The 27796-nt window shown below is 52.1% G+C and overlaps 1 protein-coding gene across 1 annotated transcript in view; it reads right to left on the bottom strand.

Moving 5' to 3' along the window:
• Positions 1–27796, bottom strand: part of GRIK3 (glutamate ionotropic receptor kainate type subunit 3) — a 131579-nt gene that overhangs the window by 10336 nt on the left and 93447 nt on the right. Inside the window, exons 8-13 of the mRNA XM_054395289.1 lie at positions 25053–25160; positions 20387–20500; positions 16365–16568; positions 10254–10477; positions 5645–5763; positions 2417–2634 (exon numbers count right to left, since the gene is read on the bottom strand). Coding sequence (XP_054251264.1) covers positions 2417–2634; positions 5645–5763; positions 10254–10477; positions 16365–16568; positions 20387–20500; positions 25053–25160 — 987 coding nt within the window. The remainder of the gene's footprint in view (positions 1–2416; positions 2635–5644; positions 5764–10253; positions 10478–16364; positions 16569–20386; positions 20501–25052; positions 25161–27796) is intronic.

The following is a 27796-nucleotide window of genomic DNA, read 5'->3' as shown; positions in this document are numbered from 1 at the left end:
AGCTGTCTCTCTAGCAGAGCAGAGGAAGGTGACACAAAGCCCCAAGCACCTTCAGTTCTTTCAGTCCCAGCCATCTGGAGGGAGGGCAGGTCCTCAGCAGACACCCAAGGTGCCAGCTGCTCTGTCCCCTGGACCTCTCTGCTGTTTGACAGATGCCCCATGGAGGTGGGGCTGGCAGAGCTGCCATGCTGGAAGCACCTCAGAATTTACTCTCATCAGACAAAGACCTTGCTGAGGGGTGGGAGGGATTCTGCCTCTCCTGTAGCTCTCTGTACATAGAGGACAAGTGAATGAAGGATCCCCAAAGGATGTGCTCACTTCTCCAGAGGTGTCAGAAGGGACATTCTGGAGCATTCATCTCCAAACAGCAATAATAACAACACAGAAAGAGGAAGAGGCACTGGATCAATAACCACTGCAAATGCCTGCAGAATGATTCTGATGGCTAATGATATGAGGCCATAAATATGCTGTGCCCTTGATGGGGTTTAAAACAGGCAGTTTCCTTTTATTCCCATGTAAATCTCTTACTGGGAAGAGCAGTTAAAGCACACCAGTAAAAGTCTGTGCTCTCCTGGCAGCTGATGCAGGTTTCTACAGCATTTGGAAGGTAACACAACACATCTGACCATGCCAAAGGCAAAGCTGCAGCCCCAGCCCCACTGCAGAGAGCAAACTAACCAGCAGCAACCTGCTACTCTAGACAAGGTTTTAAGCTCCCAGACCTAATTAAAGATCAACCCAAATCCTTCTTGTGTCTTTACCAGTCTGCAATTCCTGCCTGGCAAAGTGAGCACAGAGGTTCAGGAAGTGTGATGGCTCCTTTACCACAGCCTAGCCAAGGGAAGCTGCAGAAGAATGTTTCTCTTTCCTGACATTAACATTCAGCAGGTTGGCTTCTGTTAATGGCTCTTGGCAACTAAAGTGCTCCAGCCCAGACTAGCAGCCTTTGCACTGTGCCTCTTCCAGCTACTGCAGCATTCCAGGCACAGCCTGCTCTCTAAAGCAGGAACTCTGCCACACTTGGGTCCCTCTGTCTCCTTCTGAACTGGGGTGGCTGGAAGGGGAAAGAACATTCCCCAGTGCTCTTGCAGTTCTGTTCCTGCCCCACAGGCTCTGCTCTCCCAGTGCCTTGCTGACAGAGCACCCAGGGAGAGCATCACATCAGCCAAGGGCTGTGGTGCTGGACCTCAAGTACCACCTGGAGGTAATTCCAAACCTTTCCCTGAAAGACAGCATTTGGAGTTCATCCTGGAATTTCAATTCCTCCCCCAGCCAGGGTGATCTCCCCCTGGTGTTGCTCACCCTCCTTTCTCACCCTTCAGTCCCTCTGCTTTCACAGTTTTCTTTCCAGGCCACCTGGGGCTTTAAAGGGCTTCTGGAGTCTCTCAGCTTCTATCCATTTTTGGGGCAACAGTGAAATGTGAATGCTCTCAGCACCCTTCTCTGCAGTGTTGGCTAACTTCTGATATTAATTGTGCTTTAAAGAGAAGAAATTAAGTGCCATTTGATGGCACATGGGGTTTCAGAGGTTAATAAGACTTGACTGTGTTAATGTGAGCATCTGAAGGACAAGAAAGATATTTCAGCTATAAAAAACACCTGGCAGGGAGGGCACTTAGCAGCATCTGTCCCACTTTTAGGTTTCATTTGTTCTCTTCTCCATCCAAGAAGGCTGGAGGTTCAGCTCCAAGGGCTCTGTGGAGCTGGTGTTGCAGAGACAAGGAGGGAGCTGCAGGGGGGTGAAGTGTGGAGAATGGGAAGGTACTTCAGGGAACAGAAAGCTGCAGCTTTGGTGTGAGATTCACCTGCCCTGTGGTGTCTGACACAGGCTTTGGTGGAGGGTTTCTGAGCCAGCATTGGGTACAGTCTCCAAAGCTGTAAAATCACTGCAGTTTGGAATGGTGACTCTCACTGGCACCAGGGAGGGGGCAGATCTGGCCCTGATGTGAGCCTAGGTGAGCTCAGGTGGCAAAGCCTTGCCAAGGATCACAGATCACAGGATGTTAGGGGTTGGAAGGGACCTCTGGAGATCATCAACCCCCCTGCCAGAGCAGGACCATAGAATCCAGCACAGGTCACTCAGGAATGCATCCAGATGGGTCTCCAGAGAAAGAGACTCCACAACCCCTTCTGGGCAGCCTGTTCCAGTGCCCTGTGACCCTCAGGGTGAAGAAGTTCCTCCTTATGTTGAGGTGGAACCTCCTGTGCTGTAGTTTATATCCATTATCCCTTGTCCTATCACAGGGTGCAGCAAAGAAGAGCCTGTCCCTGTGCCCTCCCTCTTGACACAGGATGGGAGCCTGAACAACCTGCTGACAGGGAGCAGCAGTGGTGGCTGGGGAGGCTTTTTGCCTTTGCTCCTTTGTTCTGACTCCTGACAGCCAGAGAGCTTTGCCTCTCTGCCTGGTCTCACCTTGAAGAAGGTCATGGTAGCTCCATCCTTCACTGCCCCATACTCTATCTTGGTCTGCTTTGCCAAGTCATCTGCAGAGTCGATGGGGGACTCCATCCTCTCCACCGTCAGGAAGGCAGCGAGGTTGGCCGTGTAGGACGAGATGATGATGAGGGTGAAGAACCACCATATGCCACCGATGATCCGCGTCGACAGCGCCTTGGGCATCAGCTCAGAGCCTGGGGTGGGACCGGGGGAGGAGAGAGAAAGGACCCATGTGGTGCAGCCACACCCCCACCGCAGACAGCCCTCTGCATGGAAGGAGTTAGATTCCCCTGCCACAGCAGCAATGCAGTTAAAGCCAGCTGGGTTGGAGGCACGTTAGCCATTCTTGGAGGCAAACCAATGGGGAGGGGTGGGGGAAGGTTTGTATCAGAGTATAGCAGAGGCTGGAAGGGGCCTCCAGAGATCATCAGGTCCAACCCACCTGCTAGAGCAGGATCACTCAGGGTATGCATCCAGGTGGGATTTGAAAGTCTCCAGAGAAGGAGACTCCACAACCCACCCTGGGCAGCCTGTTCCAGGGCTCTGTCACCCTCACTGCAAAGAAGTTTCTCCTCATGTTGAGGTGAAATCTTCTATGGTCAAGGTTGAACCTGTTGTTCCTTGTCTTGTTACTGTGAACCACCCAAAAGAGCCTGGCCCCCTCCACTTGCCCCCCACCCCTCAGCTATTGAGTGACATTGATCAGATCCCCTCTCAGTCTTCTCCTCTCCAGACTAAACAACCCCAGGGCTCTCAGCCTCTTTTCATAGGGGAGATGCTCAAGTCCCCTAAGCATCCTTGTGGCCATTGTAGAAACCCTTTCTTGCTGACCTTGGGTACACACAATTTCCAGGAACTGTTCCAGCTGAAGTAATTAACCAGGCTGCTTTCATGAGCTTTACACAGTGAGCTGTTGATGAACTTTTACGAGTGTTTTGTTCTGCCATTTAAAAAGTGCTTTTGCTTTTCTAGGGATTGCTTTTCAAAGGACTCACTCTGGGGAGTGTCTTCAAACACACAAAGCTTAAAAAAAAAAATACCCACACAAAAAAAAAAAAAAAAAAAAAAAGAAAAGAACACCAAAAAACCCCACTGAAAAATCAAACAGCAAGAGAAAGGAGCTATCAGGGTCCAGTACTTTGAATACCAGTTAGAAGAAGGGAAGCAGGAGATGTTACAGCACAAAAGGTGTAAAAGCAGGTCTGGAATGACTTCTATTGAGCAGACAGGAAGGACTAAATGGGTTGTGCTATTTTTGTAATCGCCCAAGATACCTTTTAAAGCCTGGAAAAAGCTTTGGGTTTGAAGCAGCTGCGTTCAGAGGATCTATCCAACCTGGAATTTACATCAAAGATGGGGCTTTGCAAAGCATTTTTAAGCAGTGTGGCATCAAAGCATAGCACAGAGCATGGCTTCTCTCCTCTCTGAGTGCTGCAAGGCACCAGGAAGCAGAAGAGCCTTGGATTTTGAGGGCTGCTTGGGTTCTTCCCCAGATCCCGCTTCTTTCCCAGTCTGTCTCTTGCCTTTTGATGCATTGGGTGGTGTGGTGACATCAGGCTAGCTTTGAAATATTCTTGTTCTTAGATGAAGAACAGAGTTGAAAAGAATGGAGCTCTTTTCATTCCCCAGCATCTGCTCAGGGGATGATTCATCCTGCTGAACCAGCTTGCTGGGAACGGGCCCTGTCCGTCGGAGCCACCGGGATCGGGGCAGGATCTCCATTGCAGGCTGCAGCCAGGGGGGGCTGGGAGCAGTGTTCAAGCCACCAGGCTGATGCTGTGGTTCTTCTGCTCTCTGTGTGTGACTGCTGGGCCATGGTAAATTAAAGTGTGACAAACGTTTGACATTTTCCACTTATTTCTATTCCGGGATTTTCTGCAATTAGATCACAGCTGAATTTTGCTCCTTACACAGAGCTGCTCACAAGCTCCCCCTCTGCTGTCTTCTCAACACAGATTGACTCTATTCACTCTGTCTCTCTGTATTCCATGTACTCTGTTCCATCCCCACACACGGATGTAATCCCATCCAGATCCCATTGCTAAGGTCCCTGTGGCTGTGTTTTACACCAGCAAAGCCTTCGTCTCGCAGGCAGCGGCTGCCAGGCAGAGCTGCCAGGCAGAGCCTTCACCATCCCCTCTGCCTTCTGCTCCAGGGATTTTTGGGCCATTTCACAATGTGCAGAGTGACCAGATGAGGATGAAATTGGAGACAGGGCAGAGGGCAAGATGCCTTGTCTTCTGAGCTAGCTGATTTCAAACGAGAGCCAGCCAGGACAGAGATCCTGGAATTAAACAAATCGCTTGAATTGCCAGAAGTAAGAACTGACAGAATCCATGAGCTGCTGCTCAGCTTGGTGTGTTCCAGAGCTGAGGAAGATGAAGGCAGTGCTCCTCCCCAGGGCTCCAAGGGTGGGTGGGTGCCCTTCCCTGCACCCTTTCCCCCATGGAGTGTGTGCTTCCCGTCGGCACACTGGGGAGCTGCTCCTTCCAACACCTGCCGGAGCTTTGGTGGCAGCAGATCTTGCTCTGCGTGCCAACAGCCAGCTGCAGCTCCTGGGGTGAGCCTGAGCCTGGCCCAGAGCTCTTAGGACAGGGGTTTGACCCTCAGAAGGTGGAAAAGAGGAATAGAGGCAGGTGCCAAAAAGAAAAGGTAAAAAACAAAAGAGTGAAAAGCTGTGTCGTGCTCTGCCACAAAAGGAATCAGGTGGCTTTCTTGGCATGAAAACTCTTCCTGAGATACTCCACACAAGACTCAGCCCTGGCACACATTCTCCTCTGGTTCTCCATCCCTACTGTGCAGGGAACCAGCTCAGTAGGTGCCTGCATGGAAGTGAAGTTCAAAGTGTGGAATAACAAAGACAGAGGTCAAGTCTGGTGAGGTTCTGGTCTGATGTGCCTTAGCCCAGTTAGAGCTGCCTGCCATGCACACAGCTCCCTGTGGAGCAGCACCCTTGGGTGCTGCAGTGCCCTGTGGCACATCTCCATTTGGAGCAGTGGGCACCAGGTAGGTGCCAGGAGGTGCTGGGTGAGGGGATCTCCCCCACTCAGTCCCACATCCCCCACTTCCCACCGGGAGCTGGTGCTGAGGAGCACTTCAGATGTTTTATTGTTTTCCTGTGGTGAAGAAAATCGATTTTAAATGCAAAAAGCCAGAGGATAGGGGCTGGGGGGTGGAGAGGGTGTGCAGGGGGTGCTGCTGTACCTTGCTGCATCAGTGCTCCCATCCCAAACCAGAAGCTGTTCAGCAGGGTGAAGTTGTTCTCCACGATGTCTGAGCCTGGGTTGCAGGGGTGGGCATCGTACCACTCGTAGGGGCTGAACCTGTGGTGGCACAGGGAAAGTGAGAGCTGTGAGTGGGGATGGGGATTGACAAGACCCTGAAGGAAGAGGAGGGAAAAAAAATAAAAAGAGCCTTAATGCATTCCATGGTGCTGTGCAGGGCCTGCTGACTCCTTTGGCTGTGAGGCTTGTTGGGGAGAATGACAAATTCAGCCAGGATTTTCCAGAGTCACCAACGTGGCTAAGCCTGCAAGGAAAGCTGGGAGGCCAGGACCTTCTGAGGTATCTCAGGCTGCTTCCCCAAAAGCCTTCATTCACTTTGGATCATCTCTGCAGTGCTGCATCACACAACAGCAACTGCAGCAGATGATGGGATGGGATCTGGTGCAGGCACACAACCTCTAAAGGTAACAGTTCCAAACTGTGCTGTTTTGGACTGACAGAGGAGAGGTTCCACAGTGATTCTGCAGCAGTAGCTGGGACAAACCAGAGTATTTCAGGGGATTCTCCTGCTGGTGCACATGGGAATCAGGGTGAGAAACAGAACTTCCCACCCTGCTGACAAGCAGGAATCCTTCCTTGCCAGGGCTGCAGTACAATTGGTGTGGGTTCTCTGTGGGCTGCTGCCATGCTCAGCCCCATTGCAGCTGGTGGGAGGACACTCACTCCCTGTGGGCTGTAATCCATGGGCAGCCCTGGAGGTCTTGGGCAAAGCCAGGGAACGCTCAGAGATCATCTCTCTGCAAATCCTGCCTAGGACTGGTGGGGAAGTGCTGCATGAATGTAGCTCTTTCAGCCAGGATCCGAGGAGGATGCTCCACAGGAGAGACATTAATATTTTTAGAGCTGTTTATTTACATTTTCTAAGAGTCCCACATTTTTGCAGAGATTAAATTATGACATAATTGGTATAATTGCTTTTGAACCAGGCATTAATTAGCATCTCCCACTTCCTTCTGAAAACCCTGTAGCTTCACAGCAGCCCTTCCTGCAAGCCCAGCCCACAGCCTGTGTTAGAAGACACTTCTCTGAGGTTCTCTGGCAGATGCTGCTACCCAAGGAGAGGTCTTGGGGCTTGAGCTCATGGGTGCCCTCAGGCAGCCCTTTGGATGGATTTGGAGAGAAGAGCCTCAGCTCTGTCCCTCCTGGCACAACCATCCCCCAGCCTCTGTTGGGCACAGTGAGGCTGTGGGACTCTCTTCAGAGCCTGACACTTGGGGACATTCCAGGAGCACAGAGCTGTGGTCCCTGGGCCATGAACTGGCCAGGGCAAAGTGCAGGAGGGAGTGTGGGGGAAGCTCCCACCATGGGGATAGACTGGGTGCAGTGCCCAGGACATCTTGTGGTTGTGGGAAAGCTCATCCTGGATCCATCTATCCCACCTTTTGGTCCTATTTTCCAGAGGCAAGATGCAGTTTAACTTTTGCTCCTTTCCCTTTATCTTGCCTTTCTGCAGTGGGGACCCTCAGGCTCACCCTGGCAGTCCTGCTGGTCCCCCCAGCTGATGGCTGGGTGCTTCTTGCTTCCCTCTCCCCCTGCTTGGTTCAAATGAGAGAAAACCAGAAAGGAAAGCAAGAAGTGGGCTGCATTCAGAGCTGGCTTTGTGTGCTGCCTGTTCTTGAGACCCTGTAAATCCACAGCAGAGGTGTGTGAAGGATGCTGCCTAAGCCTCTTCTCTCCAATAAAGCCAAAGTTCAGGAATTAGATGAAAACTTTTTTTTTTTTTTTTTGGGGGGGGGGGGTGGGGGCTGCCAATGAAAGGCTATGAAACAGAAAGGGAATTGGTGAGATCAAATGAGCCTGACAAGATGACACAATGAAGAACTTCAAGGTCCGTGAGTGGAAACCTGCTGGTGCTGCTCAAATGAGAGAACTATTCAGAAAGCTGCAAAGCAGGGACAGAGTTTCCAGTGCTTGAAGAGTGAGAGAGGCCATTAGCAGAAGCTGAGGGTAATGAAGGAAGGAGCAAGCCAAGCTGGTTGACCCCATACAGCTGGAGCCATAATAAATGGGGGCTGCTGAGGATCCTCCATGGGCTGGTTCCCTTTAATTCAGGTGCAAAGAGCCCGTGGGAATTAGCTTGTCACAAATGAAGGCTATTTTCTTGTCTCCTCTTCTTGACAGGGGAGCAGTTCAGAGCAGGTTTAGAGATAAAACACAAAATACTTTTGAGTCTAAATTGCACCTCCAGAGGAATTTCTCGTGGATGCCCCAGCCCTCATTGCAATTAGGAGGAGCATTAAACCTGCCCACAGGTGATTAGCTGTAATTTGAAGGCCTTGTGAGTCTGTAGGTGCCAGTTCAGGTCAGCCAGCTGCACACCCCACTCACAACCTGGCACTGGGCACCAGACCAATCACCCCCAGGAAGCCTTCTCAATTGCCAGTGGTTATGGCTCCTTGGGAGCCAGGGTGGGTAGGGGCAGAGCTCCATCATTAACTACAAGGACTGATTAAAAGGGGAGGTGGATCGAATCCATCCATTGCCTGCTTCTAAATCCTCCCTAAGTTGGTTTTAAGTGGCATTGACCTATGATTATAGCATCAGCAGAGGACTCTGGTGCCTAGTTCAGGAGACTCATGCCTCTGAGTTAAGGCTTTGCTGTCTTGGCTGTGGTTTTCTCCTGAGAATTGGATTTTAGAGGCTTTAGTGGGGTCAGAGCAGATATTGTTTGTGTGACTTCTGCAAGCAGTAAATATGTTCCCATGAAATCTCTTGCTTCCCATCTTTAGAAGCTCATTTCTGCAGAACCTTAATGAACACCAAGCACTTGGTGTTCTTTGAAAGGAGGAAGACAGGAGAAATGTCAGGGGCAAAGCATGTGCAAAAAGAAGTGGAATTGCAATATTTTGCAGGTCCAGCTTCAGCCAAAAACGTGAGAGAAACTCTTTGTGTTACATCATAGCTGGTATGGTGCAGAGAGATTCTGAGGCTCATTTCAGGACAAAAGCAGAGACTAAACCACAGGTTTTCAGGTTGCCATCCCTGTGTGGAGGTCTTCAAGCCTTCTGTGTCCTCCAAGAGTGAAGTGCAGCCTCTCCAGCTCTGCACCTCTGGAGAGGAAGGCCCAGATGATGTAGCTGCTTTGCCATCCCAGATGGTTTGGGACAGCAGTGCTGCCTGCTAAGCCCACTTCACTCTGACAACTGCTGTTCTGTGTAATTAGGATATTACAGAGTGAACTCAGGAAATCGTCTCTAAATGCCTCTGTGGACCTGAGGGATGTTGAAAATTACATATTTGTTGTAACATGAGGGTTAATGGATTCTGGTTGCTGCAGTTTCCTATTTAATCTTGCCTTTGACTGCCTGATTGATGTCAGTGCTTCAGAGAGAAGCTGCTTGCTGAAGGATGCCCTGAGGAGAGCCCAGCACAGCCATCCCTGGGGTCTGCACAGAGCCCCAGCCTGAGGTGTGGGGTCAGCAGGGAGCTTTCTGAAGGCATCACTTGCAGAGCTTGAACTGGAAGAAATGAGAAATAAGCTTCTGAATTCAAGTTGTGCTTAGGAACCTTCCATGGCCATGGTGGCTCCATAGAGGATGGAAACATCCAGCAAGGGCTGTGCACAGGAGGGGGCTACCCAGAGGAGGGGGGAAGAGCTTTGGTTTGGTTTGAGAAGGTGGAATCACGAATTGAGAGCAGCCCTGGACTCTGTGTGCCTCATCAAAGACTCTCTGAAATTAATAACACATGCAAATGTATGCAAATTCCTCTGCTTTTAAATATAGAGGTTTTAAACATGCTAATTAGATGCATATTAATGTTGTAAACAGACACATTGTCTGATCTGTAGCAATGGCTTCTCTGTTCTTTTGATACAGGGAAGGGTTTGAGGGAGCTTTGCTGGTGGAGGGTTCCAAGACAGGAGCTGGAAATGGTCTGGGATGTGGGAGCTTTGTGCCCAGGACACAGCAGGCAGGCTGGGCAGCTTCCTGGAGAGGGTGGAGGAGAAGGAACCCAACAGGAGAATGAACAGTGAACAGCACAGAGCAGGGAAGTTAAGCTTTGTTGTACCAGGGAGGTGCTGATGAAAGGGAAAGGCAGCAAAACATCTAAAACCATCAAAGAAAGTGCATCTTAAAATTCTTTTGGACTGGAAATGAGTAGATCTGTGGAGCTGCTGCCCTGCCAGGGCAGAGGGGGCTGGCAGGTCTGTGTCACACAGCAAACACACCAGCACCTTCAGCTGGGTAAGGCACGAAGATAAAACAGAGATTCCAGCTACTGAAGAAGGAAACAAATTTCCCCTGAGGATAGCTTGTCTTTGAGTTTCACCAGGGGGTTTGCATCACCTCTGTGACCACTCTGAGATCCTGGACTGAAAGGGAACAGGGCAGAGGAGCCTGGCAGCTGTGAGCAGCCCCATGCTGATAGACCAGAAGGGATGTCCTCAAAGACATGGGTTTGGTGCCACAGCTCCCACTGGCTGCTTGGATCCCTGCAACCGGGCAGCAAATGGAGCTGAGCGTGGGAGGGCATCTTGTGGCATGGCATGGTGGCACAGGTTGGGGGTGGCACTGGCATTCCCTTACCTGGCTATGACAAACAGCACACAGCTGACCCCCAGGTAGGCCAGGAGGATGTACATCCAAATGTCAGGAGACAGGGGGTTGAGGAAGGAGAAGACGCTGGGGGTGGTGCCGTTGGGCTTCCGGTAGAGGATGCTGACCCCCAGGGTCATGAAGGGCTTGGAGAAGTCGATGGCCTTCTCCCGAACGTGGGTGATGGTCAGGGGGGCCACGGCCAGGTCAGCTTTCTGGGAGCACCACCGAGGGAGGGAGACACAGAGGAGGGAGAGAAGGAGTCAGAACCGAGGTGCTTCCATCCCCTCCCCCCGCCCCCCGGCAGCTACACTGCAGGACAAACACAGCCCACAGCCTACCCCCACTGCAGTGAGAGGGATCTGCTCTCCAAGGCACGGGGCTTTGGATGCCCTGAATGAAGAGGAAATCTCTAACAAGGGTGAAAATATCCTTTGCCTGACATGCTGAACCCTGGCTCTGTCCTTTCCCTCTCACTTCCCAAATGGCAAGAGAATTGTAGTTGGCTTGGTACAGAAAATGTCCACTCCAGTCACTGGCATCTGTCAAAACTCAGAGAAAACAGGAACATTGTGTTCCCTGAGCCCTTTTGTGCCAGCTGCAGCTCTGGAAGCTGGAGGACAGGAGGTATGGGAGTGGAGAAGGGCATTAGGAGTGAACAGAGTCTTTAGTAGGAGGGGATGGGGGGGTTGGGAGTGGACTGGGAGGCAATGCCAGCTGCCCAGCTTGAGATGGTGAAGTTCTGCCTCTGAGGAGCAGAGCCTGTGTCCTTGGGGATGTCCCAGAGGAGGGTGCCCAGCAGCTTGACAGCTCAGCTGCTGTCACCACCTCACAGCACACTTGAGAGTTGTGGCTTATCAGCCTCCAGAGTCACAAGGCAGAAATGGCAGAAGAATTGCAGCTTTTTAGCTCCTCCATCACTTCTGTGTGGGTGTCCTCCACACAGGAGAAACTGCAGGAGACAGTGAAGGGTTTGGCTGTGGATTTTTCTGAAGGAGGAGAGAAATGAGCAGCTCTGTGGACAGAGCTCACAGCCACTGCCTGCTGGAGGGATCCCAAGCCAAATTTGTCAAGATGATAGAGCAAGCTCCAGGCCAGCCAGGAGCTTGTGCTTTGCCACAGAAAACGGAGAGAGAGAAATCTGCATGGATGGCCAAGGATTAAAAACTCTTTTAGTGCAGGAATAAAACGTTTGTGTCACTTCAGCAGCTCCCACGATTTGACCACAGCCCCGTGGTGCCCTTGGCAGTCAGTGCCAAGCACGGAGAAGGGGCTGGGAGCCCAGTCTGGTGTCCTCAGCTGTGAGAGGCACCACTGGGCTGCACTTCAATACCCTTTTTATCAATGCAGATTCTTCTGAAGGTGGCCCCTAATTAAGGCTTTGCTGACTGAGAGGATGTAAATCAAACCCCACCAAGGATGAAGCTTTCATTTGTCCTGCTTTGACATTACAAACTGGGAAGTTCAATTAGCAGGCCCTGGCTGCTTCTCTCACTCAGCACCAACTTTTCTGCTGTGGAGCAGGAAGGTGGATTCCTTAAAACTGAGGAGCTATTGCCATTGCCCCTGTCCAGCAAATCCCCTTGAGCACACACTTCAGTTTTACTGGAGCTTGCACACCTTCCAAGTCTTGTGTGTGTTCTTAAGTGTTCTGCTGAGCTGAGGCCAAAAAAGATGAATTTTGCCAAGGCAGCTACACACCAAATGCAGAACCCTTCTCCAGCACACTTCAGAGGGTTTGGATCTCCTCATTCACCCAGGGCTGGAGTGTTTGCACTTGGGTGGAACTGATGGGAGCTCACTGGGCATTCAGTGGCTGGAGGAGACTGTGCTCTGCAGAGATACTTGGCTTTTATCAGGAAATGCTAAGGCTTATCTTCAGGCTCTCTCTTATCAAGGGAATGTGGCCTGTGGATCAGAGAGGCTCTTGCACAGCCCCAGTCAATGTGGAAATCCTGCAGCATCCGACCTCTGCCAGTCCCAGCAGAGCCCACAAGAGCAGAAGCTCCAAGATAAATATTTATTCAGGAAAAGAAGCTGCCTCTGTGCTTGTTTTGTCAATCTGAGTTAGGTGTTTACACAACCTAATGATGTGTGTTGCCTAAGAGATGGGTAAATAAAGCAGATTTCACTGATTTCCTTGCTATTCAGGTAGGTGTCTGGCTGGCAGCATCAAAGCTTGGTCCCTTGGGTCCCTTTGCCAGCTGGGGCTGCAGTGCTTTTCTGCCCTCCTGCTCCCACTGCTCAGCCCCAGGGCCAATCTCTGCCCCACCCAGGGCCCATCTCTGCCTCACCCAGGTCCCATCAGCATCCTTGGGTACAGCCCTGGGTACAACTAGGCACAGCTGCTCCCTTTTGCAGCCCTGGCTTGGGGCTGCTGCCCTGGCAGGGTCCCAGTGTGCTGCACTGTGCCACAGCCTCCCCTCTTGCTGGCCAGGGACCAGCAAAGGCTCAGGGTGAGAAGTGATGCTTGAGGACAGCAAGGTTCCAGCCTCAGCCTGTCACCAAGTGCCCCCTGCTCAGGGGCCAGCGTTAAGCATCTGACCCAAACCCTTCCCAGCTGCTCCTCCCATTGCAGGCCTCATTTAGAGACCATTCCTGTTAAAGAATTTAACATCCTTGGGGAATTAGGGACAGATACTGGCAGGGCAAACCTAGCTGTGAGCTGAAGAGGAGGAACAAGGACCATGAGGTCCTCATGAGCCTCTTGTAATCTCTTCTGCAAGTTGTAGAGAGAGGGAAGTGCCATTGTGGTAGTGAGGGGATGTCAAAGGCTGCCCCCCATTTATTATGGCACAGGAGCTTCTCTGTGTCACCTGAGTGCCCCAAACCTCCTCAAACACCAGTGTGAGTGGGTTCAGCTTCCCTGAACAGCCCATCTGATCGAGGCTGCTCTGCAGCAGGAAGAGTGACAAAAAAGCAGCCGTCCTGAGGTAGGAGCCTGGTTCCCCAGGGGATGGGCTGAGGTCCTCAAACCCAGGATTTTCTTGTGATGAAGGATGAGCACAGAAGAAAGGCAGCAGGGCAGGGCTTTTTGCACCTGACTGCACGAGGCTGCCTGCTCCAGGTCTGCTGCTTGGGATCTGGAAGACAGGGTCATGCTGAGAGCTGCTCTGACTGCTGTTGCTTTTCCTGTTTATGCTGAAGGCCAGACTGGAAACAAAGCAAATTTACAAAGGATCATAGCCCAAGGCATCACTGCCCATGGGCAGGCATGTCTGGATCAGAGAGGACATGGGAGGCAGGATGCTGTGTGACCCCAAACAAGCCATGAGAGTTCACTCTGTAAACAGCCCAACCTCAGTGCTGTGATGTACACCTTGGCTTGATAGGCACCATCAGCCCTGAACCACCCAATCTGCCTTCCTGGGCTGCCCTGGCCAACACCCACACCCAGCTCCTCTTTCTGTATTTCCCACCCTGGCCTCACCTATCTTCTTGCCACCAATTTCAGCCTCAGATCAGGCTGTTCCTGGTAGACAGCACCAGCTGCTCCAACTGCTCTCAGCCTTTCCCAGTCACAGAAATCACCATTTTAGCCTCTTCCACCTGTGGCTGACCCTCTCCTGTGCACAGGGCAAGCCTGGTGCATGACAGAGCAGTCACAGCCTGGGGGCTGAGTCTCACACCAATTAATGTGGCCCTTCAGCAATGCACAGAGTTAACCCTGGGTGTCTGGACCTCATAAAACCCTCTGCCTTAATCTCCTACCTGAATGATCCCAATTCTTTTATGAGAAGCAGACAATGGGGTCTGGAGGAAAGCCAGCCCAGATATCAACCCTGGCTTTATCACTACAACTCTGCTTGAATGCTGTCTCCAACACTCTCCCTAGTGGGTGTGAAATGAGTTTGAACTTTCCCATTGCCAAGTGCCAATGGGTTGCTCCTTTCCCCACACGGATCTGGAGATGCTTTGCTGCTGAGGAAGGGCCCCATCTGGTTGCAGTTTCACTTTTTAATGCTTTACATAAACACAGCTATAAAAAGCAATTACATGCAGATGAAGAAACTAATGGCTTCCTACGGGCTTTGGGCAGTGGTCATGAATCACTCTGAGGCCTGCACCCAGCACTGCTGCTGGAAAGCAGAAAGCAACCTTGGTGCTGCAGCAAAACTTGCAAGAAGAGGAGATTTGGTCCTTCCCTGCTGCTCTCTGTTAATTTGCTTTTGAAATGATTACCTAAGGAGTACTTCACTGCAGGCTGACCATGAATTTGATGTCAGTGAGGTTGTTGCCTGTACCTTCTTTTTTTGGTCTGTCTCTTTCAGCTGACCACAGCTTTGGGAATGACTGAAAGGCTCCCAAGACCCCTGGAACATCTTGCAGGGCACTGAAGGTGACATGGTTGGGACTAAATGACAGCCTGGCTTCTCTCCCCTGTATCTGATTTCCTGCTTTGGAGCAATTTCCTTCTTCAGAGCCCTGCACTTCAGATACTCTGTGGTGAGAGCTACAAACCCTGCTGCCAGCAGTGGGACTGCAGGAGCCCCGTCCCAGAGCTGCTGGGGACAGCAGCCTGTGCTCCACATCTCTGTCTGTGTCACATGCATCACTCAGCACCACACAGCAGTGGTCCCCTCTGCTGGGACACTGTCACTTGGCTAACCCAGGCAGGCTGTTGTGTAAGAGGCCATCAGATCTGTGTCTGAGCCTTGTGGAGTTTGCTGGAAGCAAAGCTCCCAGGGCAGCTCTGCAGAGCCTGTAGCACTTTCCCCGTGGCACAGCATCATCCTGCTTCCCCGAGGGCTGTCCCTGCCTGCCCTTGGGCTGCTGCTTCTCCAGGGGAGCCATCCAAGGACTGCAAACTGATTAAGCATCGCCGTGTCCCTACAAGGGACATCATCATTATCATCTGCCTTTTACAGATGGAGGAAGCGTGGCACAGAAGCAACTTGTCCAATGTCATTTAGGGCAGACAAGCCAGATCTGGACACACAGCCCAGATCCCAGCCCTCTGCACAGCCTCCCAGCCAGACGTTGCTCCCTCTCTGTTCATCTTCTGAAGTGCCTCACCCAGCAGAGGCATTCTCCTCACACAAGCTGCAACAGCATCACAGCTGCTACCTACGTGGGCTGATTTTTGTCCCCTTTTCACTTGGGCAGGGTTTTCAGAACATAGCCAGGAGCTCAAGAAGTGGTTCAAGGGCTGCACTGCTGGAGCTGGGCTGTGAGGAGCAGAGAGCTGCGTCACAGATTAATTTCGTCCTCAGCTTTTCTTCAAAGAGACCTTTTCTGGGAATCAGAAATTCGTAAAAAAAAAAAAAAAAACAACAAAAAAAACACCAAACCAACAACCCCAAATAAAACACCTCACCCTCCCTGGCTGGGCTTCAGGGATCACAGGATGTGCTGAAGGTAAAGTATCTAATTAGGAAACGGAGCGAGCTCTGGCTGCGAGTGGAGGTTTCAGCTGAGGTGACTTTTTTGGCAGTGGTGAGAGGAAAGCTGCCACGACACTTTTGCTGGTGTTTAATGGGCTTTTAGAAGTGGCTGCAGAGGGAAAAGTGCAGCTGCTGTTGCAGAGGGAGCTCCCTGTCCCAGGAGGTTTTAGAAAATAAGCTGCGTTTATAAGGAAGAGGGAAAAAAAAAGGAAATAGAACCGTCCCCTGCACACCTGCTCCTGCAGTCTGCACACAGCCTCTGCAGAGCTCTGTCTGGGATGCATCCAGGGTCCCTGAGCCACCTTGGGGTTGTGCCCTGGTCCACGTTTGTCAGGACAGAGCAGCAGTGTCCTCAGGGATGAGAGCAGGGACACATAGCTCCTGCCCAGGAGAGCCAGCTCACAGCTGGCCCATGGAGGAGCCTCTGCCCTGCTCCCTGTGTGCCCAGACTCTGTCATGGGGAGGGTCTGCAGCTGTAGCCACGGGGCCAGTTTCTGTGCTGTGAGCAGGGCCCTTCCTAGGAACTCCAAATGAATATGTGGAAGAGTCAGGCAAAGAGATCCTTCCTGACAAATTGTGTAACACCGAGCCCCGGCGGGGCGAGGAGATCGCTGTGGCTGTCCCGAGCGGTGGCCACCCATCCCTCCCCCAGGCAGAAAGCCCCAGGGACAGCCCAGACACAACCACCCCTTGGCAGCTGCAGAGGGGGCTCACTCACGTGGTCAATGAGCTCCTTGATCATGCCATTCCACTGCCCCTTCTCATCCTGGGCCCCGTATTTCCCATCCTCCACCAGCCGGATCTCGTAGGTGAAGCCCAGGATGACGGCCAGCTCCTTCAGCAGGTCGATGCAGTAGCCCTCGAAGCGGTCGTTCCCAAAAAGGGCTGTGTCCGACTTACGGAACATCACAAAGGGCTCCTCCTGCACCAGGGAAGGCAAAAAGTCCCCAGGACAGGTCAGCTGTGGGGTCAGCTCCCCCTGGCCCCTCTGGGTCAGCCTGAGCCCCCAGGTGCAGGCTCTTCAGGTGGCGTTGGCACCGTGGCCTGTTGGGAATAAATTAACTTTGCACAGCTAATTAGCAGCCTTCTTTTCCACCCCACAACATCTAATTTTGTCTCTTCTGAGCAGCTGTTTGCCATTTAGGGGGGATTTCAGAGAGAGAAAGAACCATTTCGTGCTCTGAGAAGCAATAAAAGGAGGGGTGGACAAATAGATTGGATATTGGGGAAAATTTCTTTCCTGCAAGAGTGGTCAGGCACTGGAACAGGCTGCCCAGGGAGGTGGTGGAGCCATCAACCCTGGAGGGGTTCAAGAAATGTGTGGTCATGGCACGTTGGGACATGGTTGAGTGGGCATGGGGGTGTTGGGTTGATGGTTGGACTTTGAGGGCATTTCCAGCCTTAATGATTCTGTTCTATGAATAGAATTTCCATTTCCAGCCTTGATGATTTTATTCTAAGAAATTTCACCCCAAGTCACACACAGCAGAAATGCAGCCAACCCCCACCCCAGTAGCCACTGTGGGCTGCAGAGTGGGTTCCATATGGGGCAAGAGGGCCATGTGTGGCTGGTGGCCAGCCCCTAATGTTCCCCAGTTCAGCTGACTCCCCTCTGCCCAGGGCTGAGGACTCCACTGCTGTCCAGAGAGAGGTTCTGCTGCTGCCCCAGTTACAGCTGCTGTGGGAAGGTTGGGGGGTGGGAGGGGGTCTTTAATGACAGCAACTCCAAGCACCAAAACAAGCGAAAGAGAACTAAGGAAGGGCCCTCCAGAAGGCTCTGCTCTGTGGGTCCCTGCCTCTAGCAGGGGCTGGCAGGTGAAGTTACAAACACACAGCAAACCATGCAGCCCTTTGGGGACTGTCAGGCTTGGGCAGTCACTGAGGACAATGGATGCTGGGGAGCCTGAGAGGGAAAGTGTGTAGAAGACAGATGGGGATGGCAGGCAGCAGGCAGAAGCTAGAAGGGGAGGGTGGGAAACCAACAGCAGCTCCTGCAGGGCTTGGATCAGGCTATCTGCAAGGCCACCATTCTTGCCCATGGGGTGGCCAGCAAGGGCCATCCTGAGTGAGCCATGTTACTGGAGTCCCTGGCATGGGAGGTCTTGAAGTTGTGAGAGGGACAGTCTGGAGTCCTGGTTAGAGCGCTACTGGGATGCCCAGGAGAGGGCTTGGACCCAGAGCTGGCCTGTGCCAGCCTGAGTTGACACCTCTTGATTCCCAGCGCCAGCTCCAGGGTGGATGGGCAGGAGGTGCCAGCCCAGCCTCAGAGCAGGGCAGGGAGGGGGCAAGAGGGCAGGGAGGGGACAAGAAGTCAGGGAGGCGACAAGAAGGCAGGGACGGGACAAGAAGGCAGGGAGGGGTCAAGAAGGCAGGGAGGTGTCAAGAAGGCAGGGAGGAGACAAGGCAGGGACGGGACAAGAAGGCAGGGAGGGGACAAAAGGCAGAGAGAGCAGGAGACAAGAAGGCAGGGACGGGACAAGAAGGCAGAGAGGAGACAAGAAGGCAGGGAGGGAACAAGAAGGCAGAGAGGGGACAAAAGGGCAGAGAGGAGACAAGAAGGCAGGGAGGGAACAAGAAGGCAGAGAGGGGACAAAAGGGCAGAGAGGAGACAAGAAGGCAGGGAGGGAACAAGAAGGCAGAGAGGGGACAAGAAGGCAGGGACGGGACAAGAGGGCAGAGAGGAGACAAGAAGGCAGGGAGGGAACAAGAAGGCAGGGATGGGACAAGAGGGCAGGGGCAGCTCCACTCACAGACTGCAAAGCTGAGCTGGTAGGATCACTCCCATGGCATTGAGCTCAGCACGCAGGGCTCAGTCAAACCCCAGGCTCCCTGGCCATCCCCTTGGCTCTCTCCTCTGGACTCAGGGCTGTGCTGGGATCAGCTGGCCCTGTGGATCTCCGCGGGGCAGGGCGGGAGCGCAGCCATAGAGCGCGACTCATTGCGGGGCGCGCCGCGGGGATCGCAGCCATACTGAGGAGCCCAGGCGCCGAGCGCCGGCGCTCAGCTCGCCTCGGTAATGTATCTGCAGGTCTCAAACATTTCCTAGGGGGTAATTCTGAACTCTGTGAACCACTTATTCACGGACTATTTCACAATTTATTACTGCAAATGGCCAGACATCCAATTCACAAGCGCTCTCCGTTTGCTAATCGATTTCTCAGTGAAGGTGCCCTCAATTTCATAACTTCACAGTTCCCATATTGCTTGGGGAGAGCGGTGCTGGCTGCTGGGGTAATATTTCTCTTCCAACAAGTCACTGCAATCTGAGCAAAAGGGGAAAAAAAAAAGATATAAGAAATAACCTTTCCTGCTCTTCCTTTGAAAGGTTTCCTCCGATGGCTTTTGGGCGATCGTTTGCACCGGTGCAGAGGTACAAAGAGGGGTTGCAAATGCAAATGAAATTGATCCTTGTGTTTCCTTGTTAGAATCCACTAAATGAAAATGCAGTTACTGCAGAACCTGGGCCTAAGCACCTTTTTTTTCCCCTTCTCCTGCAGGCAAGGGAGTTGTAGGACAGAGGTGGTTTCAAGGTAGAGACCCCAGGGCACCTGTGCAGGCCCAAGGAGTGGTTCCATCGAGGGAAACTGATTTCAGCCTTGTCCATTCTGTGCCTTGTACATGCTCAGGGAGTGTGAGATGAAAATGCTGCCCCAAAATCACATGGCAAAGGCAGGTGGCTGATAGGTCTCCTCCGGGCAGCCTCTTCCAGTGCTCCAGTAAAGAAGCTCCTCCTCATCCACATCCCTTCGGGAAGGCAGGGACATCCCAGGGGCTCACACTGCTCAGGACTGGGAATGTCTCCCTGGCTGGCTCTTTACCATCTCTGAAAATGTGCAACATGAAAGGGCCAGAAAATTTCCCTGGGCAAAGCCACAACTGAGGCCCAGCTGCGGGCAGACTGACCAAGGGCTGGAACCTTTTTGTTGCTTCCCTGTGCCATGCCAGGAGCCCATGGTGTGTGATGCAGCCACACAGAAACCAGTGGCACTAGGAACCTGTGGCACTGGTCATACCTTGTTAGCTGGTAAAGAAAAATTTGCTCTGATCTGCTGCCTGCTCTCAGGCCCAGTTGTCGGGGTGAGAACAAACTGCTGTGTGATGGCTGGGAGCAGAGCAGCCCTCCTCAGCAGCCATGCTGGGCTGGGTGACAGCAGGTCCCTGAGCTGGACTACCAAAGCTGGGCTTAAGAGGGGCAAAGGAACACCATTGTCACAGCTGAGCTTGTCCTTCCTGTTCCCTTCTGTACGGAGAACACTCTGACTCAGGAGGGATCCGACAGTTCCCACCAGTGCCCTGCTCTGCCCAGGCACTGCTGGTAAATGGGCTGCTGGGCATTTTCCTGCAGCTGGGCATTTTCCTGCAGCTCAGCACATGCAAACCTCCTGCGTGAAGGGAGCAGAGAGGGACAGGGGACCTGGCAGGGCAGCTGGAGCAGAGTTGCTCAGAGGGGTGAGCAGCAGCCTCCTGGGCACAGGGAACACATGGTTCCAGCTAACCCATGCCAGCCTCACCATGTTGGCTGGCAGCCTGCAGGGGAGTGATGGCATCAGAAGATGCCCTGGGTCACCTCAGTGCGCTGCATGGACATCATGGTGCCCTGCCAAGCCCAGCCCTCATGTGGGGCTCTCTGTGCCCTTGCTTGGCTTTCCAGAGGGACTAGCAGGTCTCTGCTGGGATGCTGTGAATGTGCCACATAACCCTGAGGTTGTGGGAGGAGGACAAAGGCTTAAAATCTCCTACCAGGACAGTGGTGACAATGAGGGATCTGTTGCTCAGCGAGTCGGTGACGTTGGGCCCTCGTCCTTTGGAGATTTCTGTGATGTTCAAACCATCTGAAGGGCTCCAGGCTCCAACCTGAAGGGAAAAAGCAAACCTGTGAACATTCCTCACATTCCTCACTTGTTGTCAGCATCCCTACTGGCCTGGAAATGAAGCTGCTTGCTTTCTTTCTTTCATCTTCAATAAATAAAAGCAAACCTGAAGTTCTGGTCTTGCATCACCTGAAGAGATTTGCATGAACTCTTCAGCTGCAGGCCACAGCTGCACCTGTGCAGTAACCAACCCTTCCTGCTGCCCTTTGGGTCAGGTGCATGAGAGAAGAGCACAGTGGATGGAATTTGGGGGCTGAATGAACAATGTGCAAAGGTTCTGTGAGGGCAAATGGTTAAATGGACCAAACAATGCTGAAAAGTCATCTCTGGGCAAGGACAAGGCAGAACAAAAGAGCTCTACAAATCTGAAGCCATTCTCTTTCATTTTTCTTTCCCCACCAGTTTGCTTTGGTGAGGAGAGTAAAACTGAACTTGACTAGCTCTGTCACAAGATTTGTTTCTGATGAGGCACCTTGGTCACCCCTTCAGGGTGGGACTGGCAGCAGATGACCTGCTCAGGCATGGGCAGGGGCAGCTCTGTTCCTCATCAGTCTGAGGTGCTCTGTTTTTTCTTCAAGCTGCCAATTTGAATCCATTATCAGACCTTGAAGAAGAAAGATGCAGAAGATGCTGTTGATGCAGAAACCCCAAAATGTGTCTCCACTTAAGAGAAGCCACCTGGGCAACTCCGAGCCTGATCCCCACTGTGCTGGGAAGGGTTTTAGAACAAAGTCTGAAGGCAGGACCAGCTAAAGGGCTGTGACATAGAATGAAGCATCAGGAAAGGTGGAGGGATTTGGGATTGCTGCCAGCAGACGGAGCAGGGTGGCTGTGGAGCCAGCCTGAGAGTGAGGAGAATCAAACTCCTGCATGGAAATGGGAACAGAATGATCCATTCTAGGGTCAAGCTGTGAGGTGGGACTCAGGGAGAAACCAAAGGCAGCCAGCTCGAGCCCACTGGGGAGCCAGCAGCTTCCCATATTTTATTTATTGCTATTTTTAAGCTTCTTCTACCTCTTCAGCAGTCCAAGGGGAGAACTTGGTTTTCCTGCATCCCCTAAAAGAGACTTTGTAATGAGCAGTGCTGCCTGGCCAAAAAAAACAAAAAAAATTAAAAAATAAAAAAACCCTCATAAATTCTCTGAGAATTTGCACAAACTTTATGAAAGCCTCTAAATTTTTCATGCAGACCCCAAGCAATCCCCCTCAGCTCCTCCCCATCACACACACCAGCTGCAGTGTCAACAGATTCTGACAGTGCATGGGAGAAGAGGAGGAGGTCTGAGAGGACCCTGCCAGCAGCACTGCAGACCTCTGAACTGTGCTGAGCTGAGCTGCCTTTAAGAAAATTAAATTTGTGGCACTTCAGGCTGAATTAATCAGTTTGAAATAGTTTTGAAAAGGGGGAAAGAAAATGGAAAGGAGAGCATTAAGAGAGCTGTGGGAGTCAGATAGTCAAACTACATGTAATTAGGTTTAGTTAATACTCCTGTAATCCCTGGAACATCCAGGAGGTATCAGGATCAGGAGTTCAATCCTGAAAGCTCAACAAACAGAAGCTATTATCCACAGTGCCCAATCTGGGTGGGATTTGGTTGGGATTTGGTGTTTTGTTGTTTCAGATTAACTATTGACAGCCCCCAAAGCTTCCACAGGGGTTTGACATCGATACTTTAAAGCCCTCCAGAGCTGACAGGGAGCTTTCAAAACATAATAGTGGGAACTGGGAGATCTAGGAATCGTTGGAGACAGAAGTTGTCAGGCTGTGTGGAGCACAGCTGGGGTTTGGTGGCTTCTTATAGGCTTTGAGTGGCACTCAGCAGCCTTAAATACAGCAGCAATAAACACCACTGGGGTCAGCTACCCTCTGGTGCAGCCTAGGAGCCTTGGCTTGACAGCTGGAGGTTGTGGTTCACAGAGTATCCAGCTGCTTCCCCATTTTTCTGTTACTCTGCCAACAAGCTCCCCAGAAGTCCTTTGGTGTCACTGTGCCCCAAAATGAGGAGTTGGTGGTTTTGGTTTGGACTCTGCAAACAGAATATTCTGGGAAAAAAGGTCATAGAATTGCCAGGGTTGGAAGGGACCTGAAGGATCATCCAGTTCCCACCCCCCCCTGCCATGGGCAGGGACACCTCACACCAGATCAGGTTGCCCAGAGCCACATCCAGCCTGGCCTTAAAAACTTCCCAGGGATGAGGCTTCCACCCCCTCCCTGGGCAACCTGTGCCAGTGTCTCACAACCCTCATGGGGAAGAACTTCTTCCTAAGATCCAGTCTGAATCTCCCCGCTTCTAGTTTTGCTCCATTCCCCCCAGTCCTATCTCTCCCTGACATCCTAAAAAGTCCTTCCCCAGCTTTCTTGTAACCCTCTTCAGATACTGGAAGGCCACATTAAGGTCTTCTTGGAGCCTTCTCCTCTCCAGACTGAGTAGCCCCAACTCTCTCAATCTGTCTCCATCCAGAGACAGATGTCAAGCTATGGCCGGCCTGAAATTGTGCCAGGAGAGGTTTAGGTTGGATATTAGGAAAAATTACATAGACTCATGGAATCATTCTGGTCAGAAAAGACCCTTGAGATCATCAGGTCCAACCATTAACCCTACCCTTTCTTTACTGCAAGAGTAGTCAGGGATTGGAACAGGCTGCCCAGGGAGGTGGTAGAGTCACAATCCCTGGAGGGGTTCAAGAAATGAGTGGCCATGGCCCTTGGGGACATGGTTTAGTGGCTGTGGTGGTGTTGGGTTGATGGTTGGACTTGAAGATCCTGCAGGCCTTTTCCAAGCAAAACTATTCCATGATTCTGTGTTTCTCAGTTCTTGTGAGAAGGTGGAGACTGCCCCAGGTCCTTTCCTGCCTCCTTCCTGGGCTGATGGCAGCTGAAATTGAAGGTCACTGTGCTGATTTGAAATGTTTTCTTTATTCTATATTTGACACACAAAAAAAAAAAAAACAAAAAAAAAAAAAACAAAACAAAACAAAAAAACAACAACAACAAACCAAAACCCAATAAAAACACCCAACTAGGAGAGCTCTGTGGTGACCTTGAGATTTATTTTTATTTTTTAGCGTGAATCAAAGAGCTGCTGCCATGGTGTGAAACGTGGCAACAATTTATGTCAAAGCAAAGGAAAAACAAACTGCAAGAGGAGGGGGGTGGGAAGCCAGGCTGCCTGTCCCAGGGAGCTGCACCAGGCAGGATCCAGCCCCTCCAAACAAGAGAGTTGATCAAACTCCAGCCCCCGGCGCTGCCACCCTGTGCTGTGATTAATTCCCCAGCCTTGACTGGAGAAGTCATCTGTGCAGGCTGGGCTGCTCGCTGCTTGGATAATTGAAATCTCCCCCTCCCTGCTCCTGACTGGCATTTCCTGGGCAGCAGAAGCTGTCCCCATGCCCAGAGGTTACAGGACTGGGCACTCATCCCTCACTGCCCCTAGGCACCCTGGGCCTGTTGGAAAGCAGACTGCTCTAGAAAGGGATTTGCTGCCCCATTGCCAGCTCCCCTCACAGCCTGAGGAGCCTTTTAGCAGGATGAGGACTCAGAAGTGCTCATGGAAAGGGTCAGGCTCTGAGCTCTTGGTGCCCTCCATCCTGCTGTTGGGAGCCTGCTTAGAGCCTGGTCCCTGGGCATTGCTCTCTGCTGGCATCAGCTCTCCTCTGTGCCAGGCTTTCTTCACTCCAGGCCACTTTCTGCTCTCTTTTGTCTTAAACCAACTGCTCTCACCTTGCAGCCCCTGTTTGAGGAGCTTTGCTGCTTTGTATGTAGCTTTTGTCCTGTTTAAAAGAAGTAATTAAAGGAAATTAAATCCCCGTGAGCTCCTGAGAAGCAGATTTGCAGGTCAGCTTCGTGTTCCTGTGCCCAGAGGAAGTTTGCCCTCATTAGGAGGATCAGAGGCTGCAGCCTTTGTGCTGTGTCACCTGGGGGTGGCTGGGCAAAGTTGGCTACCCAAGGAGACCCCTCCAGCCAGGCAGGCAACACACACTTTGTCCCTTATTGTCCCTCAGAGAGGGAATAAACCAGAACACCTGCTACATCCTCCTGCAAAGCCCAGACTGCAAGGAGCTGGTGCCATCTCCAAGCCTTTGGCAAGGTTCATTGTTGGGGATCACACTGAGATGATGCTTCCAAGAGCTGTGTTCTCCTCAGGAGAAAAAAAAAATAAAAAAAATAAAAAATCAGCATTTTGTAAGCAAGCCCAGCAAGGTGGGGGTGGGACAGTCTTCATTCCTTCCACCTTTGGCCTGGGCAAGGAGAGGTTAATGGCTGCTCAGAAAGTTTCTTCTGCTTCCATCATCCCAGGGAAGTGCCACAAGCACTTCTGGAGCTACCCAACTGCAAGCCCACACAGGTAGCTTTGGGGCTGGTGAGTCATGGTTGAGGCATGGCAAAAGATCTGGGAAAATCCCACAAAGCAAATATCCTTTGACAATAAGCCCAGAAAAAAACCTGGGAACAATACAGCCACCCACCACTTGCTCTGCTGCCCGAGTGCCAGCGTTAGGCAAAGCCCCAAGCAGAAAGACCAAGCCCTGCCTACCTTCTCCAGACCATCTTCTTTGAGGCTGATGATGTCCAGATCAAAGTCTGTCCGTAACCCACTGGTTTTATTGAAGACAATTCGTCCTGTTAAGCCTTCCCATTGGGCCTGTGAGAGGCAGACAAACAGAGCAAGGCTTTTACTTGGCATTAGAAATTATTTTTTTAATTTTTTTTTTTCTTGTCCTCCACTGTGTGCTCTTTTAATTAGTCCTCTCACTGGCTCTTTCTCCCCAAAGAGAATGATTAATTAATAAGCACCTCCATGGCTGTTCAGGCTGCAGAAGGAGCTGGAGGTTTGCTTAAGCCTCCTGCAGTCCTTGCTACAAATTTCTGTTGCTCACACCTTTTGTGTTCCCCAGCTGTTGCAGGACGTGATGACTCAGTAGAAACCCACTTGCATTTATCATGGCATCCTTGTGTGCTGCATTTATCCTTGTGGTGCTGATAAATACCAGGCTGCAGGGAGCCTGGGTCTGGGACAGCTCCACTCAACCTCATCAATAATCCCTTTTTGCATGAACCTGCTGATGCTTCCAAGGTGTGTGGAAGCTAAAATATCCTGGAGACTTCTCCACCTCCTTTCAGACAGGAAGTAGAGCAGAAGAAGCTCAGGGCTTGGCCATGGCTAGCAGGCTCTGTTGTTTTGAAGCAGGTGTGGGAACCTGGTGGTGTGTCTGTACCCCTGGAGCAGGTTTTGGCTGGATAAGGACAGGTTAAGTGCCCACTGGGGCTGGAGAAGCCCCACTCCTGAAGATTCCCAGTGCTTGGCTGGATGAAGTCCTGCACAGCCTGGTCTGATGTGGGAGCTAGTCCCACTCTGAGCAGAAGCTTGGGGTGAAGGAGTCCAGATTTGGTTCAACACAAATTATTCTACCGTGCTGTTTCTTTTCCACTGTACACTTTGCAGCTCCCCCAGAACTAACCCCTCTGGTTTAGGAGGTGAGAGAGCCCCCAGTACCAGGCACTGGACAGCAGAGCAGTGTTAGCAGAGCAGGTGCTGAGGGACAACGTGGTCCATTCTGCCTGCTCTGCCCAGGCATGATGCTAGAAGCATCATCCCAAGGAGGATGCTCCTGTCAGTGCCAGGCTGCTGGCATGCTCCATTGCTCTACAGTCTCAGCTGGGGGAGCTGGGAGAACTGGGAGTGGGGCTCTTCCCCTGAGCAGTTCAGTGCTGCTTGCTGGTGAATGAGTTTCCTTTATGGGTGGGGGAGCTTGAAATATCCCAGTGGATGGAGGTGGTGTAATGGATTCTCAGGGGGGATGACTGGCACATTTCCCAGTAAATTCACTCCCCTGGCTCTTCCTCATTAATTCCTGAGGAGCAATGACAACCTCCTGTCAGCCTTGCCCCGCAGGAGAGCAGGGGGAGGCTGTGCTCAGGTTGTTCCCTGGTGCAGGTGGTTTCCCCATGGGACTTGTGGAGCTCCATGGGAGCCAGGGAAAACATAGAGTGTTCATGTACCCAGTGCACCCCCTCAGGGCTGTCTGAGCCCTGATCTCCTGTGGGGATGGGCACAGGGCACCAGCAGCTGCAGGACCCCAGGGTGGGGGTGCCATGGCCTCCAATGGGCTCTGATCCCACTGCTGTAGGTCCTGTCTCTGTGGGCACACTCCAAGTGCCCACTGCCATGGGCTCTAGCAGGCTGAGGCTGTGGAGAATCCTATCCCCTCCTGTCCCCCTGCTACCCATGTGTCTGATGCCACATGGGGTGAGGATAGCCTCCTGGTGTTGGCAGCACCACTGCCCCCACCCCATTGCCCCTCAGCGGGCAGGAACAGGCAGAGCTTCCCTCCAGGAAGACCCCATGCAGCAGGACGCATCCTGTGCCCACCCCACGAGTGAGGGTGCTGGTGCTCATGGGCAGTGCAGGGCAGAGGCAGAGAGTGTCTGTGGTGAGAGGTCCCTCTGCACCCAGCTTCGTGCAGGGGTTTAGAGACAGCAATTACTGCGTGTTCTGGTAGAGCGGGGAGGGAGCTTATCCCCGCAACGAGCTGATGTGGTGCCAGGAAGGGAAACAACAGGCAGGCACTGGAGTGTGAGGCTCAGGGTAATTTGCAAAAGGAGCCAACCAAACAAATTATTTACACTCTCTTTTGGCAGCCAGCTGGAGCAGCTTTCTGCAGAGGGGAACAAAACACGACAAAGGAGAGAGAGGAGAGAAACCATCCTCAGTGCCTCTGAAGACAGAAGTTCATTCTCTGTCTGCAACAGGAATGAGTCCTCCTCTCTCCTCCCCTTCGCTGCTGCAGAGGCTCCCAGCAGCTCTGGCAGCACTGGGGTGGGCTCTCAGTGCCCCATGATCAGGGTCTGCAAGTGATGCTGCAGCACAAAGCATCCTAACCATGACCAACCTGCTCCTGCTCTTCTCTGCTGAGAACTTTAAGGGGATTTTTAGAGCCAGCCCTTAAATGTGCCCCAGTTGTGTAGCCCAGACTGCAGCCAGCTCTGTAACTTCCCACAGACACAGAAGTTTAAAAGGCCTTGGGGTAAATCGGGGCGGGGGGGGGGGGTGTCAGTCACAAAGACATATCTGGTGGGGGCTGCAGTATTTCCCTGCAGCTCTGCCTTCATTTTTTCCTGATGTGAGAGCTGCTTCTTTTTTGGAGACAAAGCAAAACCCAGGGAGGGTGTGCAGGGATGGATGCTTGGGGGCTCCTCTGGGAGGGCTGAAAACCACTCACTGCACCTTGCCTGTGCTGCACTCCCTTGCTGAGCTCCCAGCTCACAAACAGCCCTGCT

Source organism: Indicator indicator, chromosome 33, assembly GCF_027791375.1.
Source record: "Indicator indicator isolate 239-I01 chromosome 33, UM_Iind_1.1, whole genome shotgun sequence".
Lineage (NCBI taxonomy): Eukaryota > Metazoa > Chordata > Aves > Piciformes > Indicatoridae > Indicator > Indicator indicator.
This window is presented reverse-complemented; position numbering and strand designations above follow the sequence as displayed.